The sequence below is a fragment of the Oenanthe melanoleuca genome, chromosome 4 (genome assembly GCF_029582105.1).
Source record: "Oenanthe melanoleuca isolate GR-GAL-2019-014 chromosome 4, OMel1.0, whole genome shotgun sequence".
NCBI classification, from domain to species: Eukaryota; Metazoa; Chordata; class Aves; order Passeriformes; family Muscicapidae; genus Oenanthe; species Oenanthe melanoleuca.
The window spans coordinates 10,700,086-10,724,980 of record NC_079337.1 but is presented as its reverse complement, the minus strand read 5'-3'; the positions used below and the strand labels follow the sequence as shown (position 1 = coordinate 10,724,980).

Here is a 24,895-nt window from a genome sequence, read left to right as displayed (position 1 = left end):
TTCCTTCTTAACTACATCAAGCTTCTTTATTCCACAAGTTCCTTGGTGTACAACCTAGAAAATCTGAGTGTGAAAGTTTGCATTTAGGATAGGGTTTATATTTTGGTTTTTCTATTTTTTTTTAATGAAAGCAGAAATTAAATTGTTTTCTTCACTATGATGTACAGTCTCTTAATATTCTAATTATGCAAAAACTTGAAATGTTCTCATAGTGAACAAACCAGAGCCTCATTACAGCATGCATTACTTTAAATGTCAAAATTGCAATCAAAGTAAGAAAATGCATTCTTTGCACATTGTAGGTAGAAAAATGAAAATAAAAATGGGATTTTTCCATTGCAACAGTGAATCAGCAACAGATGTGCAATGGTGTGATTCTTGTGTTCTTCTGAGAAGTTTTATTCCATCCACTTACTGTAATGCAGGTGTAATTGAAGTAACCAACAGAATATCAGAGCAATAACTTTGTGCAAAAATTCACAGATACAAGTAAGAGCCATAATTAAAAACAAGCAAACAAACAAACAAAATCTTCATAACTTCAGCTGAACTGTGTTTTGAGACATCCTGGAATCAAAGGGCCACATGTGCACAGAGCACAGGGATGTGTATGCTGGTGGGCACTTGCTCTGTTCACACATTAACTCAATAATTAGAGCCAGAGCCAGATCCAGCCCAGAAGGGACACAGACACATGAGCAGGGATTTGGGTTTTGGCATTAAGTGATCAGCTTGGCATCAATATGAAATCTATGCAGGAAAGCTCCATACTGCACCTACATCCAGATAAAGTCCTTTAAAATGCTCAAATTAAAACTTTATATGCATTTCATAGCTTTATTTTCTTAGTTTAATACAATCTCAAAGTATCTCTCTCTCTTTCTGAAGATAAACATGATACCTTATTTAAGGAATGAAGAATTCAGCTTTGCACATTATGTCCAGGACAACCCTGCCTGCTGCATCCCAACCAGAAACATGACTGACTGTTCCAGATTCCATCATATTCTGAAGTTTCCAGCTTTCAGAGCTAACATGAAATATATAGTCCTTACTATCTGCAGTTCATGTGTAATTTTAAGCTGCACTTTTGGTCACTCATTTAAAATTTGAAAATACCAAAAGCATTTTCACTCGGAATTGACTCCCTCCCTCCACCTGTAATTTTATTTTGAAAACTATTCATTTAAAAGGAGAAATAAAAGAAACATCTGTAGCCTGTTTTCCCCATTTTCAGTTGACACACAGGCTGGGTGATGCAGGAAAAAATAGTCAAGGAGTCTGACTAACCTCTGTAGGTGCTGCTGAAGAGAAAGAGTGCAGCTCACCACACTAAAAAACTTGGGAATTCTTTTCCTTCACTCAAAAGGCCCAGAGCTCTCCTTGGCAGGGTGTGCTGCTCTGACCACATGGTGACTTTTCCCAGCTGGGTTTCCAGCTCAGTCCTGGACCAGTGTCCAGCTGGTATCTCTGTGTTCCAGAGAGGTTTCCATCATTCCATGTGCTGCTCTCAGCACCTCAAGGCTCACAGGACAGCAACCTGCAAAGCACTTTTCCAACCCTTCTCCCAGCAACTCAGCAGTAATGTTAATAGCATAAGAGGTGTCCAGCAGGAACAAGAGAAAATTAAATTAATTACTAGGCATAATAGATTCAGTTTATTTTTCATCAAGGAAGAACAGAATCATCTCCCATGTGAACTTCTGTAACATGCAGCTGTCAGCTTAAGATAATTACTCAAACACTCAAGGTTAAGATTCTGATCTTAAATCAGATAGTAAACCCTGATAGTAAATTATTTTTTAAATATATGTGTTTTTGCTTCAAATCTTGTAAGGGAAGACCTACTGCTGCAGATTTTGTGCTCTATTCATCACCATCATCATCATCATCTTACTTAACCACCTGTTCTTTTACTACATCATCTGAAGCAGAACACATCTCAGTCCTGTTTGCTGTTCTCTCCTTCTCCTTTGGATAACAGGCAATGATCACCTCTGCTTGAGCTACCAGCTACCAGCTCTGATTACTCCTATGCAATTTTGCTAGAAAGCTCTAACATCATTCTTCACAGTTTACCATAACCTTCCTCTCAGTAATTCCACCCTTAAAAAAATCATATTTGCATGTCTCACTGGCCATTATCCCCCAAACTTTATTTACTCAAAGTAAATAACCAAAAAAGCCTTCACAAAACAGATGCCTTTGTCCCACTATTCCTTTTAAACCTACTGCCTCACTTCTGTGACAGCAGACCCACAACTCTTCTCTGGAGGGTTTCTCTCCTAATGCTTAACTCATTTTTAACTTTTTTTTTACTGCACCCCATGTCATCAGTCACCCATCCTTCCAGCATGTCACCTTTGAGCCAAAAATTCTTTCTAGCTAATCTTATCTGAGAGATACAAAATCACCTCAACTCTTCATTAAGTACATCCTCTCCATAGTGAAAACTTGCTGCAAAATTTTTTAGGCTTATTACTCTGTCCTTGCACTTCTCTTCATGCTCTCCCAGAGCCTCCATTCCTTCATCTAGAAGCTCAGCTGTTTCTGCTCCCTTTTGAGCCCTTTAATGACCAAGGTCTCAAATATTCTACATATGCTATTGGGATGGTGATTTTGCTTTGCCAAGTGTGCCAGACCCTGTCATCAACTTGTAAGAGGTGTCAAAGAAGAACATTTTTTATTTCTTACATGTAGGAAGGGCACTCTAAACACCTCTAATACTCACTATTTATTTATCAAAGACAATGTGAAGTTATGTTCATCCTGTCAGTCTCTGATATTGCACCCAAGCTGTGATCAACCTGCAGTGCAAGGATTATCAGAACATCATTCAAAAAAAGCATGGTTACCCCAAAATAATTATATTGTTCCAAAGGAAAAAAGGTATGAGGGCATACACCAGATAGCAGCAGCCTGAACAGAAACTCTGAAAGCATCATGCATGTGTGAAGTAAACTGCAGCTCCTTCAATGTATGGTCCTTAAGATGACAGAAACTTTTTCCACATTTTATTATTTGTGTAAATGTAATTATAGATTTCAATGCCTTGTTCTTAATTTTTCTCCTCTTCTTCTCCATCTTGCTATTTCTTCTGGTTTATTTTGCTACTGCTATCTTTATTCAAATGGATACATGCAAGTAACATGTTTGCATATAGAAAGATCATTTCCTCCTTTCCCTGCTCTGCCAAGCATGCAATTCAGTAAATTACAGAAACATGGAGCTGGATCACATATGAAATATTCATCACAGATGTCTACTAAATTCTATGGAAGGACTTTCACAGTCTGTGCTTAGATATCCTTTGAGAGGTTTTCTTTATCATTGCATCCCTCACTGAGAAAAAAGCAAGTTCTCTCTCCAGATAACAACAAATCCATGTCCTGCTTATCACAGCTTTTTTTTGAAAGTCAGTTATTCCCTCCATATTTTTTTCTCTGGGAAAAAAAAATCCTTCAACCTTTCTTCTCATCAATCACTTTTAAAAACACATTTCCTCTATTTCTATCTTTCTTTAAACATTTATCCTCATCCTTCTGAAAATTCAGGCCATAGTATTTCAGAGGATATCTCCACAGCATCAGGCACAAAATAGCCATTACCCATCAGGTCCTTTCAGACTGCCTCTCACTAGAGTTCAAAGTGAAACACTGGTCACACATTTTTGCCTCATAATTCTATTTTAACCTCTAGATGATCTATTATATCATGATCTTATAGAGAAAATATGAATGCTGAAAGCGCAGTATAAAACTCCATGGCTAACCCAAACCCAATGATCATGTGTAGCATCCCCCAAATTTACACATGTGTTTTAAACACAAAGATGCTACAGAATGAAATTCTTTACAGCATCCATTTGAAAACAAGAAGCATTAGGCACAAAAAGTACCCAGGAATTTATTTTTAAAAGTAAAAGAATTATTTACCTTATTTAAAATAAAAATTCCTTCCTGTTTCTGTCTTGTTTAAGTTTAAAATATCTAAATCACTGTGAAACCTTTCTTGAAAGAAAGTCCTTATAAAAAGCCAAATATTGCAGGTATTGTAATTGTAATGCACTCATTAGAGATTAGACTACACTATGATGCAACCAGAAATGTGAACAGTCAGTGCTGGTAAATATGATTGAAGAACACAAACTTATCTACTCTGTTCAAATACAAATGTAACATTGCAGATCTCCACAATGAAGAGATTTCATATGCATGGATCAATTTCTACTTGGGAGATCAAAACAAAGCATTAGGTGAAAATGAGTACTCAAAATAATTTCTAATGAAATAAAGCAAAACTTTACATCACAGAAATTGCTGAGTCGTTGCTATGTATTAAAGGAGCAGCTCAGTGCTACTTTGAGCTTTATTTTTCAGGTCCCTTTATTGTTGCAGCACTCTTTCTCTGTTTGGTCCCAACACCAAAACTCCACATTTGTTTTCTAGTAGCACTGGCCACTGCTATCTTGCAATTTTTTTCTTTATAAATCCAAGGAGGCAATGTTTCTGAATTTCTAAATGAAACCCACCAGAGGCAATAGGGCAGCAGTGTCCCTAGTTCTTGATTGAGCAAAGGATGCCAATGACAGGACACCCACAACACAACCCTTAATCAGTCTGGCAAAAGACATTTTGTCCAGCTTCAAAGAAATCTTCTGCTTCCACAGGCTAATGAAAGATTGGTTATGCCCCATACTCCTTTTGTTTAGCTCTAGACTAACATAATAATGTTTTTACTATCTGAACTTCACCTGTTCTTTAACTTCCCCAAACAAACTGCAGGTGAACATGGATTTTATAAAGTACATTTATGACCTGCTCTTCTATTGGCAGCAAGATTTATCTTGAAAAAATAAGAACTTGGCAATAAACACTCAGCAACTGATTTTCCCATTTTCCTTGTTTTAAATTCTTCCTCAATGCACTGCAAGGCACCACTAAACCCATAGAACAGACAGTACTGTCAACTCTCAGTTGTGTGAAGTAAAGGTGTTGGGATAATTCAGCCAAAACTAAAATGCCAAAGATGAAACTTGCAATGAGAACACAATGGGGAGAAAATTATGGATACAACTGACTGAAGCAAAAACTCAGTTTGTGAGGGCACAGTTACATCTCTCCACATCCACAGCAGGTTTCATCTTCAGTTCAAGGACAGAAAACACAGGGCTAACAACACACCAGCTCTCAGAAGAAATGGCTGATGGTTTTGAGGGGACCCCATTTCTCTGTTCTGTGTAATGGACACATGCTCTGCCAAAGTGCTGCCAGCTCCTGGGTGTGCTCAGGATGCCCCAAAAAAATGCTGGGACTGTCAAAAGAAGCAAATTTCCTGAATTTGCTATTAGAGTGGTAATTTATAGATGAGGTTTTCATGACAGTTGTAGTTCAAAACTGCAATAAGGAGAAAGAAAAGGGCCCCTTCTTCAGCACACAACAGTATTTTCCAGGCACTTTTGAAGATTTGACTGGAGCAAAGTGATGCAAGCCCCTTTTTCTCCCTCACCTCCCTCAATCCACAAACCTACAGAAAGCAGGGATTTAATTCTAGCCCCTTCAGTCAGGCATGCCTTATGTATAACCCTCTTATTCAATCTTTTCTTGGAACTGTGCACTGAGCTACAGCAAGTCATGTAACCCACTAATCTCCAAAAGGAATGCAGGAATAATAAGTAAATAAATAAGAATGGATTCAGGACAAGCAATGGCCATAAGGTATTTGCAAGGAATTAAACACACCATCATGTTTCCTACAAGCTGCCTTCATACAAGTTCTATTTTGGTAGGATTTGAGTTGGATAATGCAGAACTACAGGTTATTTTTTGTTTGCTTCAGCTGATGGGGGGTGGATTTCTTTTCCCCCAAGTTTCAAAGCAGACGGAGAAATGGTAATATTAGAAACCTGACATTTTGCACTCATTCCTGCTTGCATAACCATTTGTTTTTATACCAAATGGGACTCCTTTGATGATTATGAAGATCTACTGCTGTGCATGATTTAACTCAGAGATTTTTCCTGCACTCCCAAAACCTAACATCACGCAGAACAGAAGAGCGTCATCCAAGTTCTACACACACTTAATTTGTAACAAATTCTGAATATCTCCCTCTGTTCTGCTTGCTTTTTTTTCAGGGTAACAAGGAAGTTTCAGTGCCAATACACACAAGTTTTAAAGCATATGCCAGCTAAAGATAGCCATCTGATCTTTGAAACATTCTTCACAGGCAGGAACCACACTTTCTCAGAAAAAGCAGCAGAACTTACCCTCATCTGTAGGGTTGAACCCACAGATATCACAGATACATCGAACCCACTTATTCATCTCCTCCTCGCTGTCTGCTACCAAATAGAAAACTCGATCTATAGTGTTGATATCAAAAATATAGCTGTTTTCAAACTCCTTCTTGTTGAATGTTAACCCAGCATCCACTTGCTGGCACAAATTTAAGTCAATAATACGGATAGGCTTCTTGGCATGGTCATTTTTGTAGTATTCCAACACGTCCGGGTCCCCCGTTAAGCGGCCGCTCCGGAGCACAAACCATCTTCTCTTCCATGCCTGGAAATTGGGGAGAGAGAGGGAGGAAAATCAGAAGGAGGAAATAACACTTGAAGACCTTTTATGTGTGGTTTCAGCCTGGGTTGGATGAAATACTTCAATTATTATACTAAGAGATTACACACCAAATAGCCACATTTAACACTGTTTAGGTTACAGCAGTGGACTTGAGGATTAGTGAATTTGTATTTTAAATTTTATATCTTGGCTTTGTAACAAGTTTATATTATATATATAATATATAAATTTTATACATATATATATGTATAATATATATAAATGAAATCACTGTTTACAAAATGAGAAAGCATGAATACAGTAAAGAAAAAAAGTGGGGTGGGGAGCAGGAGAGGGGGAAACAAAGCATACAAAAAGGGCTGCTGAAGGAAGCTCTCATAGGCATATGAAAGACAAAAAAATGACAAAATAAAATACATCTTTAAGTGCTCCATGGTGTTTTGTTTCCAATATCTGTTGTTACAGGCTGATGCATTTTAACTGAATTTTTCACTGATACTCAACAGTAGTGTCCTGCCTCTAAAGAACAGACAATGCTCACATTGTACACACACCTCAATGCCAGGGGAACTCTGCACTCAACCTCATCATATTTCTACAGTAGTACCTCTTGTAGAAAAAGAGCAACATTATTATTTTTTGAAACTGTTAGGGAGACGGGGATGGAGAGAATCACCAGATGTTATAGTTTTACCACATAAACCCAGTCTTTGGGGAAGACACAGAAGAAATGAATTTGATAGCCTAACACTGTGCCTATTATATCAGCCCTCCTGATGCTGCAGAAAGAAGCTGGTCTAAGAGAAAAGCAAAAGCAAAATGCCTCATTCTCTAACTAATCCTCAGCTGCCTTTTATCCTGTGGGTCTCCATCACCTGCCATAATTCCCATTGAAGACCTTAACTCAAACCACACACCCCAGCTCAGCATACAGCTGTCCTGCTGCTTCCAACAGCATCTTTATTGCTTTTGCTCCTCTACCAGCAGTACTGTGCTAGAAGCTTCTTTCTATACCCCAGTGCCAGGATAATGGGCACAAAAGGAAAAACCAGATATATTGCCATTGCTCACTAGGAGAGCTGCACTGCTTCCACACTGAGAAATCTGCAAGCAGAGCCCAGACACAGAGGGGAGTCAGGCATTTGTTCTCATATTTTTCAGCAAGGTTGGAGACCAAGGTAAATCAGTGCAGTAGCCAAGCCACTGTGCATTACACCACAGACCCACACCATGCCCCACTTTAAACTTCTCCAGGATGTTCAAACAAAGCAGCCAGCAAGTCCTTTGGAAGATAAATAAAACCAGCAGAAGAAATGCATAAATAAGGCAGGTGAGTGCATTTTCCTTTTGGCCAGCCCTGGCTGTGTGCTAACCAAGGAAAGGAACAGAATCAGCAAGGATGGTCCCAGAAGGGGTCAAGATGTATGACATCCTTTAAACACTGGGACTGCAGCTTTGAAAACAGGAACTTCTTACTGTGGATTAGGGAAAGATTCAGAGTCATTTCTGTGAGACACAAGAGTGCATTCATTTCATTTTTTTGTAAGTGCTACCTTCAAACAAACTCTTAGAAAGAGGGTATAAGGGACAAGGACAAGAGCTGCACTGCCATCTCCCCACTCTGAGTGAGTGCCATCAGCTCTGCCCCAGAGACCCACAAAACCCTCCCTGTGAAGTGGGCATGACATTTTGGGGTATCAAGTTTAGAAAACTATTATGAAAAGATAACACAGAAAACAGGAGAAAGGGAAAAACGACAGACAGCTTAATTAAGACTTGTGATCCATTCTCCAACTACCAAAGCCCTAAAAGTATTTTTTATTTTATTTTAAGGTGATGTCTATACTTTACAAAACATTTGTATTTATTGTAGTTCTGAATAACAGTATCTGCTTTTAAATACTGAACTGTGTGAATCAAGTCAAAGTCTCAAGCAACTAGCACTAAGTATAACTGTGTGAACAGCTAAATTGTAGAGGATGTAATAGATTAAACCCCTTCAATTTAGATTTCAAATGTGAGCATATCCCAGCAGCACAGCTGGATAAGCACCATTTAACAGTGACCCAAAAACATCAGCAGAGTTTTGTTTTGTTTCCTGCTTCCAAATCAAGTGACAACTTAGATGCTGGGATAACAGGAAACTTCAGTAGGGGAGCCTCTCTCCAGGCAAGGCTGATCACAGATAACTGCTACAAGCTGCTTCAGAAACAAGCTTTATCTTTAACCTCAGCCTTCAGTCACTCAGATGAAATTTTCAAAGCAGAAATCAGGAGGAAAGAGATTAGAGATAGGAGAGGAACAAGAGCAATGGAGAAGCATGATGAGCTTTGTCTCACGGTCTGTGCCACAACAAAACCCCATGCAAAAAAAAAAAAAAAAATCCATCAACTGTATCAATCAGGAGTGCCTCCTTTAAAAGTTTATTTCTAGTACTGTGCTGATAGGTTTTTAGAAATCCCAAAAATTTCTGTTCAGTATTAATGAGTAAATAGGACTCTAAAACTGAGAAAAAAACCACTGAGCTAAAAAGAATTTCCTTTCAGCCCTTCAGGCTACAAAACAGCAACTCTTAAGTATTTAAAACATTGAATTTAGCCTGCTAGCACCTGCTACTATTTTTGAAGGTTTTTCACATAGTGCATATGCGAACATTTATTTCAGTCCTATCGTGAGTCACACTCTGAAACTGGCACAGATTACATTCAAAAACAAAAGCAATTCCATAAACTACACACTAATAAGGCAGATACAAAGGTTCTCTGGACTCCAGTACAAAGCACAATTTAGCAGCAGAATAAAGCTTAAAGCTAGACAAGTGAACTGACATCAGCACCCTTGCTAATCACGGCACAAAAGCGCCTCTATACTTTGTCAAAGTGCAAAATGAGCTCACATAAATCACCCTTTGTTATTTGAAAATATCTGGGATTCTTAAAGCTTGATCTATTTTTAACATTTCAGTATTTGTCTGCAAGGAAAGCTGTGCACTGCCCCACTGAAGTGCAGAGTATTGAGCTGTTTGTGCTGTGTGTGCAAGGAAGAGCTTCTTCAGCAACAGCTTGCCAAAGAGCAACCTCTAAAATAGAGAGTGCACATGTGCAAATACATACTTATGCAAGTTTTATCTTTTCCTCTTTACTTTAGCCCATTTCTGTTTGAAAACATGTATTTTCTTACAGAAGAGCATGCTACAAACTATTTCTCATAATCACCCAAAAAGATGCAAGCAATTTACATCACATTATTTATCTGTCACATAACTGATGTCATTATCAGCCATACATTACCAAACATTGGTTTGCTGTGCTAGAAGTCAACTGCTTTAAGTTTGAGAAATTGAAAAAATAGCCAGAATATGATTTACACATTTTGTAGTTATTTAATTCTGGGAAGAAGTCTAAGCAAATATTTTTTTTAAATGAAAGATTTGCTCAAATATATAAAACATGTTATTAACACAAATAGGGTTTAAAAATATACTTTATAACTATACTAGCACTTAGTCACTAAGCACTGCTTGCAGAGCAAATGCCTAATTCAGAAGAAAAATGGCTCGTTTATAAGTGTTATAAGGCAAACATCATGGCAATCAAGCTCACCAAAAGCCTGTGCAGTCTTTGTAAATTAACACAAAACCCAGTTTAACAAGGTTTGCTGCTTTTCCCCCAGTCTGAGAAAGGCCTTGTGTGCCTCTGGGCTTGTTTTCAGCACATCAGCTGGGCTAACACAGGACACCAGCACGGCTGCCAAACATTGTCCTGCCTCTGTCATGAGACCATGGCATCATGAGACCATCATAACTATAGAAACCAGCTTGTTTGCCTGCTCTGGGGGGAGGCTGAAATGTGACAAGCTGCTCACCCACAGAGCATCAAGTGATCAGAGGAACAGTGGAATTCTGTATTTTTCACTCAGCATTTTGAGTAAGGTTAAGGTAAAACCAAGACATTCTACAATTAGGGTTTTTTACACTAAGGTCTATGCAAACTGCTGATTTCAGTGTGAATGAATGAGCTAAGAAATTGACAGAAAGCATCATGCAGTGTTAGGGTATAGTTGGTTTTTGGCTTTTTTTTAACTACTTCATACTACTCTATGCAGTACACAGAATTTACAAGATACTCTTTATTTATTCTTTCAATATATTCTTTATTTAAAATTTATTCTACTCACAAGAGGTATACCTGATGAAGAAGTTGTAGCTATACTTCCCTTAATCTTTACATTTATGGACTATTTTCCCCTCCCCTCTCCTCATACACACTCTAGACATACCTCATTCAGCTGCTGCCTGTAGTTCAAAGATGTAGGAAATAGGGGATGCATATGTTAATGGAAAGGGAAAGGAAGGAGGAAGGGGCAGGAAAGAGCAGACAACTTATATTTTTAAAAGGATTTAACCTTCCTTTTAAATCCCCTTAAGCTGTTGCTCAAGAGGCCAAAATGATTATATGACATGTTTAAATAAAAGCTTAGAGATTTTAAATCAAAGACAGCTTTTTCTGGTCAATTTTCTACAGATTTAGCTCTCACATGGCCAAGTGACTGCTTACTGATAAATTGATCAATTACCCTTCTGTAGTTTCCTACTGTTATTATCCACCATTCTAAGGTTGCTTAAAGTTGATTTTCCTCTTCTAGCACATTTGCCACCATTTTTCTTCTGGGTAGCATCCAGTCAAAAAAACCTTTTAAAACTCCTGAGCACTGGCTAAGACAAAGAGGGTATCCCTCACACCCCACCCCAGTAAGACAGCTAATAAATCTTTCCCCATGGATCAGCAGTAAACCCAAGAATAAAATCACAAATCTAAGGTCTTCCTTCTGATCTCTCAAATGTACAGATGTTTGTGCTTAGGTTTTCATCTCTGTACTCACAGAGAGCTTTAAAAGGGCACTATTTGGCATCCTTGGCATCCTCCTTTCTCAGACATCAACTATGACCTGGCAGAAAGAAATTACTTACCCAGGGGCACAAGGATGCTCAAAAAAAGTACCTGGTGTTTCATAAATGCACAAGAAATTTCCTTACTCCAGAAGAACTTATGAAGTAAGCAGAAGACAGAAAGCATGAACCAGAGTGAAGCAGGAACAGCAAAAGACACAGCCTGAGGTGACTTGATAATGTTTTTGTGGACATTTAAGTCCTGAAGCTACTATTGAGCATTTTTCAGTTGTCTGCTGGGATCAAGATCTAATTTTCTTTATGCTTTTTGCTCCCATCTATTTAATCTATTCCCCTCTCTACTATTTTTCAGTGCAAAGGTTAAACAACAGTGAAATTGGTACATGTCTTTGACAAACACCCAGAAAAAGGATCCCCAAACAGCAGCTGAGTATTTTTGCCCCTTTTTGCCTCCACATTTTCCAGTGTCCAGGTATTCCAGCCATGACAGAAGACAAACACACCTCTGGCAGAGCTCCACTGACTTGTGTGCTAGGCACGTGCTCTGCACCCCAGTAAAGCTCAAATGAAACAAAAATAAAAGTGTTCCTTCACACTGTGCTTCTTTTTAAGTCCTGTTTGTGGTCAGCATCCCCAGGGAGCTGCATCCCACAAGGCACGTACCAGGGAGCACTGCTGGGAAGGAGCACAAAGAGGTCACACCAGGTAATGACACTGCAAGTACAGGACTTTACTTTTTCCACTTGCTGCTCTTCCAACTTGCAGGACTGACTAACTCCAATATGGTGAAATTGCAAAATTTCAAATGTTTTCCCTAAGAAATTAGCACTTGCAGATTTCCATATGGATTTCTATATAGATTTCTTACTTTGGGGTGTTTTAAGGAAAGTGTTTTCTGTAAATCTTTTAAAACCTTTTTGATTGGTTGTTTTTTTTTTGTTTTGTTTTGTTTTTTTTAATCTGGTTTCTTTTTTAAAGGCCATACCATGAGCACCAGGAACTTAAGAATATGTAATTACTAGTTATTTCTGAAACCCTTGTCATAACACCAACTGGCAATAGACATCCTCTTATCCTCTTCCCTAAAAATTATGCCCTTTATTTTTTGAAACCTAAGACAGAACAACTAAACCAAGAACAAAAAATAAAAACCCCAAAGCATATTTAGTGTCTTAATTCTATACAGCAGAATCAGCAATTCCATGATTTGACAATAGTCCAAACATTCTACTCTTAGTAGTGCTAGATACTAAGAAGTGTAAACAGATTTCTGGAAAACAAACAAAAGTAATATGAGGAAAATAGTGAATATGTTATGACTTTCTTTAAATACTTAAGACTTGTTTTCCAGGAAGCACCATCTTTTCTCACTGAGCAAAATAAGGAAAAAACAGTCTCAGTGGAAGTTTCCACTCTCCTGGCCATCATCCTGATCATCTGTTCCGAATACACACAAGGCCAAAATTTCCTGTTTTCAAACTATTGTCACCATTTTCTAGTCTTGTGCTGTCGATTCTAACTTTAGCTTGTTAAATAAACAAAACACTGAAAATACAGCAGAACAATGCTTCCACACACTTTTACTGTGAGCTCTGCTCCATAACTGATGCTTCAGCACGTGAGTTAGTCTGGCAGCCTGAATCAAAGAGCCAAAAAAGATATGAAATAAAATGCAGACAATGTAGCACAAACTGCTGCTTTATTTTGTGAGTCTGAAACTAAGTGAATATCTTTTGTTCTCTCCATTTTGCAAGAGAATTCCTAACTTTTTCTTGCCTTTTGCATCTTTTTTTCTCTACATCCTTATCCTATTTCAATGCACAATTGTTCAGCCAGGTCTGTACCATCTAACTCACATGAAACTGATCCTTATTACAACTGGTTTCAGTAAATACCTTTCTGCAACAGGTCAGAAATTTTCTAATGGCAGGTACAAACTTACTCCTGCACACCAGGAAATTATCAGCATCTCTTCACCAAAGGAGAGCCTGTTCAGAGCTATTCAGAGCAATAAAGCAGGAGCCCTGCAGCAGCAGCAGGACCTGAGCCCCCATCACTGTCACCAAGGCAGGACCAGTGACCAGATCATCTCTCTCTATTCCTACATCCCCTAATCCAGTTGAAATGCTTATAGAAGGTCCATTGGTTCTGATCCCTTGCAAACCCACCTTTCACTCCTGGCTGCTCTTCTCCACCACCCATCCTGTGTGGCCAAGACATAATTCCAAGGAGCTTGCTGGGAGCACGTTCCCCATCACTGATCTGAGCTTTGCCATCTCCTCTCAGTGCTCCATCTCACTCCTTGGGCAGCAATGAAGACACAACACTCACTGCATGAGGTCTGCTTTGGCACAAGGAGAACACAGCTATTGCAGGTCCCTCACTCACACATCTATATGGCCTTTGGTTTGTTGTTTCCCAGAATATTTCTAAAATTTGGTCATTTCCTCTCTGATCATGAGCATGCTCTGATCATCCCCCTCTCTAGTCTTTCCCTTATCTATCTGATTTGAAATAATGCTGCCAGGAGAATCTCCCTTCTCTCATTCTGATTACATCATCTTCTATTTTAAAGTTCTCCATTTATTGACTTGCTTTATTGTATTTTGGGGCCTCTTTTCCTATTTTGAGGCTTTTTCTACTGAGAAAGATCTGTGTTCTTACTTGACTCTCTCCCTCTTGCAAGTCTCCCCCTGTTGCTTTTTGCTCTACCACTGATACCAGATTTAGATAATTTTTCCTTCTCTCCTGCATTTCTCATCTTTCTTTTGAAGGCTTCCTGAACAAATAAGCAAGGGCAAGACATCTCCTTCCTTCAGATTCCTCCTAAAGTTCAGCCTCTCTGACAGTGCTTGTGATCACCCAACCGAATCACAATATGGCTTTGCATCACATGGATTTATTTTGAAAATAATGTTTTTGTGTGTTCACCAGACAAAGGTTTGTTTGTTGAAGTTTTTTTTAAAAGTTGCTTCAGTCTTTTCATCAGCTTTTAATTAGAAGTCACTTCTCCCCACAACTCTTAATCTAAGCAAGCAAATTATCTGGGGTAGGCTCTGCCCTGTTCTCAGAAGTCTCTGTACATTGATTATCACAAGGATTACCACCATGACAGGACCCCCTTAATAGACAAGGCAAAGAAGACACCAGCCATGCTGTTTGACTTGAATTCCACTGAGCTCATGGCTGTGGGCTGCATGAAGCAACACCCAGAAAAATAAAAAACTTAGTATTTATAAAGATGTGAAAAGTTCAAAGCTGAGAAGTCAAGTCTACACTCCACTGATACCAACAGCTGCTTGCTCTCCAACAGGCAAACTGGGGACTACTATTTCACCATACATTTTTGTCCTTTCACTCCTCATTTCCTAGGAGAACAGTCATTTTGAAGCAGTGTTTGTAACAAGATGGGGGAAAATTCCCATTTCTCCAGATCACAAGCCCAGTGCTTCCCGTAATATTTTGTACAAACTGAGGTTTATTTTTTTTCCTTCTTACTCTCCCGTGTAGATACCTATCTTCATCATCTGTGAAAGACTTACACACAATGAAAAGCAAGAGGAGACACTAGAATTTTGTAGCCTAACAGGGGTTTGGATCCTCTAAAGGACCCTGCAGTGACCACACAACACAGGCTTGAGTCACTGCTTCATGTTTGGATCACCCAAGCATGCTCATTTTGCAAACAATACAAGAGCTTTTTACAGATGACAGGAGGCCAAGCATTCTGTACATCATCTCCTCAACAAAATATTCATAGCTTAAACCCTGTACTTTGTACACCCTGCAAAAGAAAGGGGATTTAAGCTACAGAAGCATCAGTTTCTCAGCTTCAATAGGGAATGATGAATTAAGAGGGATTTAGCAGTGAATTAAGGATGATGGTACAAAGATACCCCATAATTTCTACCATTTGCCTCCCGAGTAACTAACCTGGTTTAACCTACCAGTTGCATTAAAGAAGCTCCTAGCCATCCATTAACACACAGTCTCCAATGAAATTCAGTCTCCAATGGAAATTCAGACTATGTTTTAAATAATCCCTACAAATTAAGCTTAGGACACGTTGGCACTCCATCCTTATCCACTCCTAGTGGGAGCAAGGATGCACAGTCACTGACATCTTTGCAGATCAAGTATGTGCAGACCAAGGCAGAGCCTCTCTTGCAAATACTCAGCCACTGCTCCAGCAGTGAAAGGACTGACATTCACTCAAGCCCTTTTCCTCAGGCACAGTGAAGGGAAAGCCAAAGCAAACCTATTGTTCTGCCCAAGCTTCACATGGGGAATCAGCACAGTAGTTTTTATAAACTGTGAGGCATTGCAAGGAATTCCTTATTGGTATATAAGGAACATGTAATTCTTCCCCTGTGTATAAGAAAGGGGAAGAATTAGGAATGGCAATCCACATTTTAACATTAAAACTATAAACTTTCCCATTACAAATCACCAGATCTGAAATGTGCATGTGCAGAGATGGCAGGGAGAGTTGCTAAGAAAAGTAAAAGCTAAGATAAAACAAAAATCAGCATTCTGTCTGATAAATATATTCTTACTTTACATGGCTGAAAATATTTACCAATTGGGCTCCAGCAGCTTTTTCTGAGCAGAAATGACCTGAAGAACTCCAGAGAAAATTTTATTTCAAAACAAACAAGCACAAAGTCCAAATTCTATTCAAGAGATTATGATATATAAATTCCTTTCACTATGCTCCTTAACCCTGAGTTTCTATTGTAGCAAAAATATTGTTTTCCCAACCATGCAAACAGTACTTTTAGATTCAAATAACTCACTGGCAGTAACAAAATGGTTAGGAAATTCAGAAAGCAGCAACATCACACACCAACAGCAAATTCAACTACATACCAGGATCCTTGAAAATTAAGATGCTTCAATATAATTACTTGGATTAGCTTACAAAATATTCCTCTAGCTCTCATCAGCTCACATGAAAAAGTTTTCTGCTCCTTCCCAGACTGTAACAGTGCATTATTAGGATGAACACTTTGTAGAACCACAAGCAATTCCCAGCTGTGTGAACAGACAAGGAATCACAGACTGCTATTCAGCAATATCACAAATACTCCAGTAAAATGTATTTTTAGAGAGCTGTATTAACACACCTAACATAGCCACAATGTGCTAGAGCAATACATCAGAGCTTCTGTTTGCACTTTGTGGCACAAAACCTCTTGTTTTTCTTTTTTAGAGCTAGTGATATGAGTGAGAGAGGTTTAGGCTCTTGCTTCAGAAACAGAATTCACCGAGTTAAGTTGTAAATCAAAACGAAAGTTCTTTCTGAACAAAAAAAAAATAAATTCAAGCACAAAGATAACATTCCTTAAGGAAGTCCCTATTTACTCTCTCCAATTCATTTTCCCCATACCTAAGTTACAAAGCAGAAAAACAAACAACATCAAGAGCACAGTTTTTGCCTAGTTTACCTCTTCAAGTCTTCAGAAAATGTAAGCGATGTCGTGGCCATTTCTGTAGTTTTGTCTACCCCAAAATAAGCAAAGCTTTCTTTTTCCTGCCGGCCTCCCACCTCACTCTACACCACCCTATCCTCATAACCTTTGACCAACAGGAAGCAGACACAATGGACTGAAAATAACAGCAATTGTAAGATTTCAAATGATTTAATACATGAGGGGTGGGCTTAAGATTTGAAAAACTTCCCCTGCTTTGGTTTTTTCAACAGCTGCTTAAAACGTGTTATCTGCATAGATTTAAAAAGTTAGCTCAAAATCCTAGGTTAAATGGGGCTAAAAACTGTGAAACTTTTACTGGGCACTATTAAGAGCACAGAGGTACAAATGCTTGCATATGTTGAGATTTCGTGTTTAAGTCATAGTCTTTAGGCTGTTATATGCAACAAAATTAGTTTTCCACCAGTGTAAGAAAGAAGAGTAGAAGTTTCTTAGAGCATTTTGTCTTCCTTTAAAAAAACCTTTAAAACTTCCTTTTACAAACTTTTCTTTATCTGAGCTTTTAGATCAGAAATAGGTATATGTCCCATAAAATCAGAAGACATTGCTTGTAATAAATGCAAGCCTCCATTTAAACACTGCAGTTATTCTATGGTGATGGAAAGTCACAGTCAGTTCTCTAAGACAGAAAGGACTTTTGCTAACTCTAAGCAGCCAAGATGCACTTTGTGGTGTAGAAGGATCTTTACTCCTCACATAAAAGCCCAAGCAATGATCCCATACATATCTCCATTAACAGTAAAAAATTCATGTGCTTTATATTGTACCAACAGCTTGGCACAAACACTGGAGGGTTACAGATTCCAAAGTCCAAATAGGCAGTTACAGCATTTCTTTTTATTAGTTACAATGTTTTTTGCCTTGCACCCCAAGAACCTGCTGATTATTATTTTGCAAAGCCACAGTCACGTCCCAGGTTCCTCCTCTGAGGTTACACCACAACACACAGAGGTCACAGAAGAACAGAACACCAGCTCAGAGAGGGACTCACCTCTTGTGCCACAGCTGCATTGTGCTTGCTGCACAAAGGAAGGGGCAGGGGTGGGAGGAAGGGTCAGTGCCATTCTTACACAGACCACCAAACCCAAGGTTCTCCCACTATCAGAGGGGTTGGTGACATCCTCTGCCTTGCAAACACCAAAAATTTCAAGCTATGAGTATGACATGGAATGGTTACAAGCATGCTGAAGTGCAAGGTCACAATAATTTTCCAACATTATTTATGTCCCAACATAATTCTGAGTATGTTTGCCACCCCATGCACACACTTTATCAAGCATTCACTGCACCTCTGCTGCACATTAGCACTGCTCCTTTTCAGAGGCATTTTAATAATGGAATTACAACAGGAACACTCTTTTTTCTGGCAGGGGAAGCTCAGGCACTGCATTTCTGCAGGGTAACACTGGATCTACCTCGCCAATGCAGTATTTCATTAAGGTCTGCTAGAGCTCAAAATAGCTACAGAGAAGCCCCTCACAGCCCTTGGTATCCAACAACAACTTCCAAACACAAAATATTCAATCAGCACAAGAGCAAGCTTGGGGCCAGCAGCACCAGCCACCACTGACATGTTAGAGGAGCAGCTTGAAACACAAAGGGTTCAGCAAGGAAAGTAAACACGAGGTCCTCAGCCAGCCTGCAGTTTAGGAGTCCCTTGATACCACTCTGTCTGCTAATAGGATCCTCCTCTTCCCTTCCCCCATTTCAAGACACAACCTGATGCCATCACACCAAGGAATAACAGAGAAAGGATATCCTGCCTAGATTTTCCATTATACAGATCAAATCATCAATCCAGAGAGGTCTTTGCTTACACATAGGATAAAAAGAAGATGCTTCCAACTGATAAACCCTGAGAGGAAGCAAGGTTGGCTCCATGACTATTTTTAAGTAGTTAGCATTCACACAATGGCCTAAAATTAATGGCAAACCCCCAGAGTCCATGAAACCTTCATTCAAAATAAAATGAAAAAATTAAAAAATAGGGAGTTAGCATGTTTGAGAGGGGAAAAGCAAAAAGAAAAGAAATAGAAGGTGGCAGGTATAATTATGCTTCTTCCCAGACTCACCTTGAATTCTGTTTGGATGCTAAGTTTAAGTAAGTGAAAAGATAGGAAGCTTTATGTCATTGTCTCTAAAAATGAAGCATTTCCATCAACAATTGCTGGGTGAAATCTTTCTTCAACAGTTCTTGTCATTTTGACTAATACTCTTTTGCTGTAAATATCATATGACAAAAAGTAAGCAGAGAAAAATAAAAATATCTGTCTGTAGCTGTTTTATGAAAGGAGGAACTTGTTTCTTAGCCCTCATTTCCAAGGGCAGATGCCACAGCTGTGCTGCAGCTCCAGCTGAACAGCTCCCTGCATCTCACCACCTACCAGACAAAGGGCATTTAGTTTACCAAATGGCCAGTGTTTCACATTTAGCTCAGTTAAAAGCATCCCACATCTAAGGCTTCATCTAAGCATAAGAAAAGTCATGCTTTGTGCATCTGGACAGATGATGAACACAAACACATTCAGTACAATCTAAGGATAAATAATTTAAGTGGCATCGTTTCAACGTTAAATTCACTAAAAATGCATTCCCCTGCCAGGCATTTCTCTGGATAAAGAGCAAGATGAGGCAAAAGGCCCTGTAAGATCATCCTTGTAATCTAGGAAATGCCCACAAACTCAAGGCATTTTAAATATCACCATTCATCTCCACCTTCTACTGCTAAGAAGGATTTCTTCTTTTAAGCATTTATCCGTGTGGAGGTTGTTGTTCTTGTTCTTTTTAATAACAGCATCCTTCTGATGAGTAACTAAGAGATTCATGGAAAACAAAAATTTCTGATCTCACCACAAACTATTCCCCTCCTCCTCTGTGCACTCAATAAAAAGTGAACAATTAGCCTGCTGTTTGCTCAGTACAGTGAGATTGTTCATTCCTTCGTTTGTATCAGATCCCATCACGGAATAGAGAAAAACATTAAAAATACTTGAAAGAAAAAAATCTACCATTAAACTACCAATACTGCTCTGAGAATTTAAACCCCATCAGATTTCTATTATTTATTTTGGTAGTTTTGAGCAGATTCAAGTGTTACCCTTTACTTTATCTGGTCTGCAAAGTACTTCACATTTTTACGTTTTGCTCTTTTTCTTTTTGAAAAGCAAGCACTGCATTATCCAACTGGTTTTTTCCACCTCTTTTTTTTTGGTGAGAGTTTCATAACTGGTTTCATTTGCTATAAAAGTGTTTAATTTTTAACTAACAGGCAGGAAAGAAACACTAAAACTGGACTCCTTGTTACTTTATTTGTTGTCTTTCTTACACACCTAAACGGCATCTGCTTTGTTTACTGACTGGAAGCTCTTTCCACTGCCAGCACTTCAGGAACAATGTGACTGTGGAAAGGGAAAAACATGTTTTTCTCTACATTTTGTTTGTCATCTAACAGAATTATAAGGTACACATGCAGAAGTTTCAAAATATTTTTAATAGCGGATAACCTCAAATGGACAAAACAATTCAGCAGGTACTTTATCTCAGCTCCTAACTTAACCCTTTTCATTCTGGAGCCACTTATGGGTAATAATAACTCAAAATAATGTAATAAGTAATAATGATTTGTATAGCACTGGTTGTTTTTCAGTCTCTGTATCATGACATTGAAAAAGTGCATTCTGTTTCTAACAATGACCACTTTTCAGTCCTTGAAATGGAAAGAGCCATGAGACAAGAGCAAGAGGCGTGAAATCAGAAACAAGATTTCATTTTGTACAGCATCTTGCACAAGATTCCCACCATTGCATTTTCCACCTCCTAAACCTATATATAACATTATTATTATGAATCTAGTTAGAGACACAGCTGACTTGATGATTTAAATTTGAACAGAAAGCTGCAGAGGTGAAGCTGCTTATTCACAACTTGAATCATGAGAGACAAACTAAGACCAGAAATAACAATGTCAAACCAGAATTTTGGAAATGAGTGATGCAGAGTGACTGTATCTTCACTGTCACTGAGTGCACAGGCAAGACACTACTAATGTCACTTTATTTGTGCTGCTGCTGTCAGCTCCAGCCAGGCAGCTGCCACTTCACTGCAGCCACTACATGATTTGAGAACACTTAGTTATGCTCAGCAGGCAGAGGGGCCAAAGGCTGAGTGACATGGAAATAAAAGCATTTTCACTTTTGGTAGCTGATGTGCCAGAGTGGCCAGAACGTCCATTCTTACACTCCCATTTAAAAATTTTGCATGAAAATAACATACATTCCAGCAGATTGGGCAAGTCAACTCAGATTTTACTAAAGCAGAATTACACCACCACCCAGTGAAGATCAGCAAATTTTGAGGATTGGATGATATAGCCAGAGTGTTTAGGTTCAAAAACATAAACTTTAAAACATGAGGCCCCATGGCATGTGAGTAGCAGAAATACTGCTAGAGCTGCTCACATCAGCTACTGATGGACACAATCCAAATTGTTTCAATCCAGAGGAAAATTATTTTGGTGATGAAAGTCGCTGAATCAAAGCAACAATAAAAAACACTTATTTTAATGGCTTGGCACCTTAACCAAAACATGCTGATCAATCAATTTGTTAGTCACTTTATGACTAATAAATAAGCATAACCAGTATTTATTGCATGCTTTTTACCTCTTACAGCTCTGCCCAAACACAACAATAAAAGCATAGTTTAATGGTTTGCTATACTATGAATTCCTCCCCATGGTTGCAGGGATAGATGATTTTCTGCAATACCTTGTGCCTGAATCAGGCATATAAATTAATCACCTTCTGCCTGGCAGCATCTTATGCAGCTTGGGGGAGATGCTACAGCTGAACTTCTCTCAGCATTTAAAAGAGGTATCACATCATCCTGACAGAACTGACAAAATTCCCACAGAATGTTAGAAAAGTTTCAGTGGCTTTATCACACTCAACAGAAATGAGCTGGCAGGGTAGAGAGGCATATACAAATGACTGCTTTCTCCTTGATTCACAATATTTAGATTGTTATTTCCAGCCCAGGTAAAACAAATTGGTGTTATGATACTATTGTTAGGCTGCATGTATAAACACACTTCTGCACTTTTGGAGGCAGGCCAGCCAGCTCAGCAAACACATTACAAAAGAAACAGCAAAGAGGTAGATCATGAGCTGCTGCTTGGGTTCACCCACCAGGCTGTTATGGGAGGTGGGAAGGAAGAAAACAGCACGAAACAGTGGAGCAAAATATGTTGTGAACACACTATTTTAAGAAATGTGGAAAGTTTCTTGGAAAAAAAAAAAAAAGAAGGTTCAGGAGTTGGTTCATGCCTAGCAAAATAACTCTTGAACATTTCATAGAGACAATCACCTGGCTTAACCCAAGGCAAAAGAAACTGTGGATACAGATTTCTTAAAGTAAAAGGAAATTGGTGGGCAAAGTACAAATTACCATCATCAAAATTTTAGCCAGTGGGAAAAAAACTATTTGTTTTCTTTAAGAACAAAGAATAAGGACCAAAAAAACATTCTGGGTAACCTAGATCTTCCACTGCACTTTTCAGTCTTACCCCCTTTTCTTCTGCAACAGCTCAGGCACTGGACTCCAGTTCTCCACTCTATCCAACATTTATCTAAAAGATGACATTAAAAATATTTTTGTCCCTCACTTCAGTCAGGAGAGGTGTTTGGAGACAGGTCATTTACAGTTGTTTTCCAGGAGACTCAGCTTACAGATACAGAATTGAAACGAGTATATCTGAACCAAGAGAGATTATGGATTTTTTCAGCCATTTTACAACCAGCAGAAAAAGAGATATAAGTTTTAAATAAGAAAGGCAGACTAACAAATACAATCAGGGATTAATCTCCCTAGTTTACACTCTGTCTTGGTGATCCTGAAGTCACTTATGTGTTCCAACAGCCAACAGGGCTGAGGTATCACCCCCAGAGCTCATTTTCTAAGCACATCCAACATGCAGAAAAAAGAAAGCTGCATGGAGAAGTAAAGCCAGTAGCTCATTCCCTTTGGAAAGGGTCTTGTGAGGTCTCTCACTTGTGATTTTCTCTCCTTCATTCACAGGAGATGCTCTGGAAAGAGTAAGCTGGGCTGCACTCATATCAACAAATGAGGTGTTCTATTCTCATAAGGAAAACACTTGCCTTGTTTCATGGAAACACTCCATAATTTTATATTCTGTGCAAAGGAACAGGTGCTTCACTGGCAAAATACAGCTGCATAACTAGGTCTGGCTTTGCCCTTAAGGTAAAAAGTAACTGCAAAGTATTGCCACTAATAGAGTAGCCCCAAACATTTCAGGAAGCATCAGGACTTCACCCAGGTCTCAGAAAAGGAGATCATGAGATAATTCATACTTGAGAGAAAGCTGAAGTTGAAATGGAAAATATTTTCGTAAGTATACATTAATAAGATATTGTAAAAGTCATTTCACTTCAGTCAACACAGAAAAATAACTACAGTAAAGTAACACTTTGTTAAGAGTTCAAAAGTTTTTTTCAAAATGAAAAAAATTAGAACACTTTTCAATTCATTTATTTTCCAAAGTATTTGGTATTTGAGGAAACTTTACTTGATTTTGCATGTAAACTATTGGCCTACCTCTAATTTGCCTATCACTATAACCCTGGATTTGAAAATCAGTCACAAGATGATTGATGACTCCTATCATCAAACTATGCCATTTTTAGCAAGCTGGTAAAATTAAACCTGAAAACTTTATGTGCTTTTGCTCTGCAGACCACAATCCACACAATACTGGTGTCTGTAACCTGTTGTACAAGTTTGTGACTTTATTTTTTGTCAAATACACGTGAAAGAACATTCTCTTCATAGGGTGTATATTGCCCCATTTCTTCACATACATGGGATAGTCTGTTGGATTATCTGGTGGATTTTTGGTCTTTGGTGATTTTTGGGGGGGGAGGGGTTGTTTTTGTTTTTGTTTTGTTTGGTTTTTTTTAAATTTTTTTTCTGACACCAGATCCAAAATAGCTCCTAGACAAAGGTCACTTCCTTGCAGAACTGCTAAATAAATAAACCATATCTGACAACAGAATTCAGAAGATAATGCATTGCTGGGGTTCCCTTGCCAAAAAATAGAATATGTGAGCTTTTGTCTCATTAGATGTACTTATTAGTGTCATACAGTATTTTCTGTAAGCAAAACAAATGGACAAACTGCAGGACACCCAATGGAAGTTACAAACCTTTCTTCTGTTTGTATCCAAGCTCCCAATAGATTAACTGGACTATTTTTTTAATACAGAATGATCTGATTATACACAAGAGTGGTCACTACCAGTATCACAATAGCAGTCCTGACTTTCCAAAATTCTGGTCTAGTAACCCTTTCATTACAAATATTGTAACACTGGAGATCCAGAATAAGAAATTGTGTAGCTTGCTAGCAAGAGCAAAGTTCAAGTATAGGACTTATCAGGCACAATATAGGACTATAGTATAAGACTATTATCAGGTATAATAATTTTAATTTGAAATTCAGTGTTTTCCATGGGCTCCTTAGAGCCAGCAGCATCGAAGAAGCCAGGTGGGGTTTGTGTGCACCACCAGCTCTGGTGTGAGCACGTGCTGCCTGCCACCTGCTTGTAGACAGCACAGGCAAGAGGACAAGGAGTGACACTTCCACTACACCTCATCACACAGGCAAAGCCAGCCTGCAGGAAAAACACAGGCACTACAAAGACACCACTGGTACAGTGAGACACCCCATAGGCACACAAAGCACATCCTCCCAACATCAACAGTACAGAACCTCACAGAGAACAGCAAAGCATGATAAAACCAGCACAAGGCTGACAATGATTTTAAGAGAAAACAACATCATCACACAGAACCTTACTTTTAAGCACGGAAAGATGGAGCATTCTTCATCAGCCTCC

General features: G+C 38.7%; 2 protein-coding genes across 7 annotated transcripts in view; both read right to left on the bottom strand.

Annotated features, from left to right (window-relative positions):
* Window positions 1-24,895, bottom strand: part of GAB1 (GRB2 associated binding protein 1) — a 94,930-nt gene that overhangs the window by 33,790 nt on the left and 36,245 nt on the right. For 5 of the 6 annotated variants that reach the window (XM_056489677.1, XM_056489675.1, XM_056489680.1 and 2 more), the window contains exon 2: window positions 6,269-6,563. In XM_056489677.1, the coding sequence (XP_056345652.1) occupies window positions 6,269-6,563 (295 nt within the window). Of the gene's footprint in view, window positions 1-6,268; window positions 6,564-16,937; window positions 17,043-24,895 lie in introns of those variants that run through there. The other variant, XM_056489681.1, reaches the window with a different exon arrangement.
* Window positions 1-24,895, bottom strand: part of NUDT9 (nudix hydrolase 9) — a 196,530-nt gene that overhangs the window by 136,177 nt on the left and 35,458 nt on the right. The gene's annotated exons all lie outside the window — the stretch shown is intronic.